This window comes from Aethalodelphis obliquidens, unplaced genomic scaffold, assembly GCF_003676395.1.
Source record: "Aethalodelphis obliquidens isolate GAN/ISIS:26980383/991018 unplaced genomic scaffold, ASM367639v1 scaffold6, whole genome shotgun sequence".
NCBI lineage: Eukaryota > Metazoa > Chordata > Mammalia > Artiodactyla > Delphinidae > Aethalodelphis > Aethalodelphis obliquidens.
The window spans coordinates 35,189,359-35,194,678 of NW_020837950.1; the positions used below are offsets into that span (position 1 = coordinate 35,189,359).

The 5,320-nt window shown below is 58.3% G+C and overlaps 1 protein-coding gene across 1 annotated transcript; it reads left to right on the forward strand.

Moving 5' to 3' along the window:
• Positions 1-212: 212 nt before the first annotated feature.
• NKX3-2 (NK3 homeobox 2) lies at positions 213-4,083 on the forward strand. Its single transcript, XM_027102812.1, has 2 exons — positions 213-741; positions 2,702-4,083. The coding sequence occupies exons 1-2, from the start codon at positions 282-284 to the stop codon at positions 3,223-3,225; spliced, it is 984 nt and encodes a 327-aa protein (XP_026958613.1). The 5' UTR covers positions 213-281; the 3' UTR covers positions 3,226-4,083.
• The last annotated feature ends 1,237 nt before the right edge of the window (positions 4,084-5,320 follow it).

Consider the following 5,320-nt stretch of genomic DNA (forward strand, 5'->3'; position numbering starts at 1 on the left):
GGCGATGAGATAATCCAGCTGAGCTGCGAAAGGAGAACTTCTGGCGCTGGATTGGGGGGGAGGGGGTCTCTGGGCGGGGTGGGCCTCGGAAGTGGGAGTGAGGGTCGGCGCTGATCCGGGGCCAGAGGGGGGCGGAGGCTGCTGGGCAGCCCAGGAGTGGGCTGCAGGGGCCTCGCTCGCGGGGCTCACTCGCGCTGCGGCGGCCCGCGCGCTCCATTCAGCTCGGAGCTGCCCCGCGCCCCAGCCGCCCGCCCGGCCGGCCGCTCCGGCCCGCGGCGCAGATGGCTGTGCGCGGCGCCAACACCTTGACGCCCTTCTCCATCCAGGCGATCCTCAACAAGAAAGAGGAGCGCGGCGGGCTGCCCGCGACGGAGGGGCGCCCCGTACCTGGCGGTACAGCGGTGGCAGCGGCGCCCGCTGTCTGTTGCTGGCGGCTCTTTGGGGAGACAGACGCGGGCGCGCTGGGGGGCGCCGAGGACTCTCTACTGGCGTCGCCTCCTGGGACCAGAACGGCTGCGGGGCGGACCACGGAGAGCCCGGGAGGCTGGGATTCGGACTCGGCGCTGAGCGAGGAGAACGAGGGCGGGCGGCGCTGCGCGGACCCGCCGGGGGCCAGCGGGGCCTGCCGTACAGGGGCGACCCTGGGCCTCGGCCAGCCGGTCTGTGAGCTTCCCGCAGCCAAGGACCTGGAGGAGGAAGCCGCGGGCCGGAGCGACAGTGAGATGTCGGCCAGCGTCTCAGGTCGGCTAAGGCTTCGCGGGGAAGGGGGCCGGGCTGAGGGGCTGGGCAAGGAGAGCAACCACGCCGAGTGGGGTGGGCCTGCTGTTAGCACCTTGTTCCCTGGGCCCCCTGGTTAGCCAAGACCCTAAGCTCTGCGCATCGGCGCGGGCTGCTCTAAGCCTCTGGCAACTGAGCCCGAGAGAGGACCGAGAAACTCCTCAGAACGCTGCGTCCTGGGGTATAGCCTCAGACGACGTCGTGGGGCAGTGTGCTTTAGACCAGACTGGGAGAGAACCACTGCACCCTGGCTTTGAGTCCAGAGTCTGTCTCCAAATCCCCAAAATCGAGGAAAGGGAAGAGCGAGGGTCCCAGAAACCTCGGGTAGCCAGTATCCGGGCCCTGGCCCAGAGATCAGAGATGCTCCCAGCTCGAGGTCTCAGAGCCCGCCCCGCAGCTCAAAGATAGGTAACGAGGGATAATTTCTTTTTTTTTCTTTTTACATCTTTATTGGGGTATAATTGCTTTACAATGGTGTGTTAGTTTCTGCCTTATAACAAAGTGAATCAGTTATACATATACATATGTCCCCATATCTCTTCCCTCTTGCGTCTCCCTCCCTCCCACCCTCCCTATCCCACCCCTCTAGGTGGTCACAAAGCACCGAGCTGATCTCCCTGTGCTATGCGGCTGCTTCTCACTAGCTATCTACCTTACGTTTGGTAGTGTATATATGTCCATACCTCTCTCTCGCTTTGTCACAGCTTACCCTTCCCCCTCCCCATATCCTCAAGTCCATTCTCTAGTAGGTCTGTGTCTTACCCCTAGGTTCTTCATGACATTTTTTTTCTTAAATTCCATATATATGTGTTAGCATACGGTATTTGTCTTTCTCTTTCTGACTTACTTCACTCTGTATGACAGACTCTAGGTAACGAGGGATAATTTCAAGTGGGCCGAAGGCCAACCGAGCCCGAGCTTCGGGAGGAGGGTTTCTTTAACTTTCCCAGACCCCAGGCCCAGGAGACCAGTGCCGGGCTGAGGACCCAAGAGCTGGAGGCAAACCCTGCAGCCAGCTGAAGGCAGAGGGGCTTGATTTAGGTCATCCCAGACTCAGCAGGGGGAGGAACCTCCTCAACCACGAGCTGGCATGTCATTTGGTCAGAAAGACCCCCGTGCCTGCCCCGTCGGCTGGACGGTGCTGTAGGCCTCACGCTGGCCCCAAGCAAATATTATCTGCTGCAGGCCAGAGTGCTGGACCTCCCTGCTAGGGTTCTGCGGGGAGAGCGGGGAAGAGGCAGAGGAGCTGTCGTCAGATTAGGGTCCAAGGATTCGAAGCAGGGACACCCCTCTACCCTCAACCCCAGCCCTCCTTTCATTGCCTTTGTAAGAGAGAGGGAGAAGCCTACCCGTGGCCTTGACTCAGCCTATTGCCATAGCCCTCCCACAATTCCGGGTGGATGGGGGCGTAAGACTCCGAATACTTCTGTCTCCAGGATCCATCTCCCCACTTTCTCTTTCCGCGCAGCCAACAAGTGTGTGCTGTGACGATGCGTGTGTGAGTGTGAGTGTGAGTTCTACCCTCCCTAGAACCCAGGGAGGGTATCCGAAACGCCATCTAGAACCCCAGGGCTGAGGGCTGAGGGCTGAGGGCGGAGAAGGTGTGCTAGGATGCTCAGGCCCAATGCCCACATTGCTGCGAGGAGCCTGGAGCCCAGAGAAGGCAAGGAGCTGGCTCTTGGCTGCACAGCGTTGATACAGCGGCTGAGTTCGTTGCCGGCTCACAACAAGCTTAGCTGCAGGAAGCGAGTGGGACAGGGTTCTAAGACTTGCCTCCCGGACCCGCGGCTTCCAGGCCCACCCCAGCACTCCGGCGGCATGAAAGGGTATTTCCGCCCCCCACCCCGACCACAGCGGTTGAGGCCGGACCTCACTCCTCTGCGGCACTGACAGTGTCTCGTTTCTGTTCTCACTGTGTCCACAGGCGACCGCAGTCCGAGGGTCGAGGACGACGGCGTTGGCACAGGAGGCGCACGCGTGCCCACGTTGTGCAGCGGCAGCGGCGGCGGGCCCGCGGGCGGCGCAGAGGAGGAGGAGGAGCCCGTGGCGCCCAAGCCGCGCAAGAAGCGCTCGCGCGCCGCCTTCTCCCATGCACAGGTCTTCGAGCTGGAGCGCCGCTTCAACCACCAGCGCTACCTGTCCGGGCCCGAGCGCGCAGACCTGGCCGCGTCGCTGAAGCTTACCGAGACGCAGGTGAAGATCTGGTTCCAGAACCGTCGCTACAAGACCAAGCGCCGACAGATGGCCGCCGACCTACTGGCCTCGGCGCCCGCCGCCAAGAAGGTGGCAGTGAAGGTGCTGGTGCGCGACGACCAGAGACAGTACCTGCCCGGAGAGGTGCTGCGGCCTCCCTCGCTGCTGCCACTGCAGCCCTCCTACTATTACCCTTATTACTGCCTCCCCGGCTGGGCACTCTCCACGTGTGCGGCCGCCGCGGGCAACCAGTGAGCCGGCCTGGGATGAGGCAGCGAATGATCCCCGCGCCCCAGCTCCAGACGGGCGCTCATGGCTGTACAAGTTGTGCCCTGTACTGGGGAGCCCCGCGGAGGGGGCAGGTGGAGGATGAAATCCAGCCCTGGCTCTGCTCTCCAGGACGTGCGCCCTGGCAGCGGGACTGGGTCTACCCAGAGGGGGGCGCCTTTTTCTAGTTTGAACAGAGGCATCCTATGGCCTAGGGACCCTGTTCCTACCCCCCGCCCCACTTGCTTGGAAGCCCTTGGACATTATTTATTACCACCATAATGTTGGGTTTGGATTGTGTCTGCCTGGGGATGGCGTTTCCCAGAGAGGAGAGAACTCCTGGAGACCACACAAGCCTGAATCCCAGAATTTCAGGCCTGCCGGGAGCTTCGTGCGCTAGGCCACACTAGTTCATGGTATCCATGCTACCAATCTATGTGTATCTACATATCTATTAGTTTTGGAAATTGCAATTGTTACAAAGGGGTTTAGAGCCCTGGCAGCCCCAAGGAGCCCCAGGCTAGGGGTTCATTGAACCATGAAATGTTTGGTTTGCGGGCCCTCCTCCCCACCCCTCCCCGGTGTCAGAGCTCAGGTGGGGGCGCCTGATTGGTTGCTGAATGTATGGAAGGGAGCCTCTGAGCACAGGGCAGGGCAAGGGCCCCGCATCTTCCCTCTCGGAGGTCCAGGCTGCGACCAACTCGGGGAGCTCCTGGGAGCCCCCGAACCAGGAGAGAGGAAACCCAGGAGTCCTTCGCAGAACCTTTCTTTCTTCCTTTCTTTTTCTTTTTCTTTTTCTTTCTTTCTTTCTTTCTTTCTTTCTTTCTTTCTTTCTTTCTTTCTTTCTTTCTTTCTTTCTTTCTTTCTTTTTCTTTCTTTCTTCCTTCCTTCCTTCCTTCCTTCCTTCCTTCCTTCCTTCCTTCCTCCCTTTCTTTCTTTCCTTCTTTCTTTCAGAGGTTAAAACTTATAGCACTTTTCAGTTGCTTGTATTCAAATGATGGTTATTTTTGTATTCAATGTGAATATCCTTGACCGGCCTTTCCTCGGCGTCTTCTGCAGTTCGGCCGCTGGGCCCAGTCTCTACCGTTTAGCCTCGGCGACTCCTGCGTCCTGACCCAGGATTCTCCCATCCCTGTCCCTGCAACCTAAGACAGGTGATCCTGTCAACCTCGTGTCAACCTCGCCGCTTGTCGCCTCCTTAAGGGCACTGTGCACTCAACTAGAGTATTAACTTTAAAAAGATTTGTGAAATTTGGAAGTTCTATTCGTTGTATTTTTTTTCCTTTAATTTATAAACTTTTAGTTTAACATGCCCTCCTGGACGCCGTGTTTTCTCTGAGCCTCTCTCTGTCCGGCTTTGGGGGAACCGGTAACGTGGGCTCATTTCCCCAACTTGTTTTCAGTCCAGGACAGGACACCTCGCTCCCCCCGGAAGTCTCCTCGCTGCTCACCCTCAGGAAGCATTTAAATCCGCGCAGCTCAGGGAATCGTCATTTCTGGGACTTTGCAGGAGTCACAGAGGAATCCCACTGAATCCGGAGCAAATACCTAGGATTCACGTTTTTACTTGTGGGCACTAGTATCAGAGTCTAGGAAGCAGCCATAGCTGAACCCGCTCCCAATTTCCATCCCCCACCCTAACCTTTTCACTCCTCCACCTGCCGGCATCCTCTTTGCTTTCGATTTTCTGAGAGTTTTCTCTAAGTGTTCCTGCCATTATTTCATTTCCAGAATAGGCAAAAACTCGCTGGAATTCTGAAGCGGTTAGGGGAGACTGAGGAGCTAATAAGGTGTCTCCCGGGGAGGGTCACCTGTGCTTTGACCCCTGCCGGGTGCAAATGACGCTGCACCTTGTTCCAAAGCACTTCCACTCACTCCCTCAGTGACACGTTGTCACTTGATCCGCACAGAAGCCCACCGTGGGAGCAGAGGATGGGCAGGGAGATGGTTATTTATTACTCCATTTTAAAGATGAACGCGCCTCGCCGGCGTTCCCCAGAATGATTCCCCAGATGCCAAGGATTCACCGGAGCAAAGCGCTCACCGCTACACGCCCCTCACGTCGGGTCCGGGGAGAGCAAGC

Coding starts and splice junctions, on each gene's coding strand:
- NKX3-2 (XM_027102812.1), top strand. CDS start 282: ATGGCTGTGCGCGGCGCCAACACCTTGACGCCCTTCTCCATCCAGGCG. Junction 742..2,701: donor GATGTCGGCCAGCGTCTCAG/GTCGGCTAAGGC, acceptor CTGTGTCCACAG/GCGACCGCAGTCCGAGGGTC.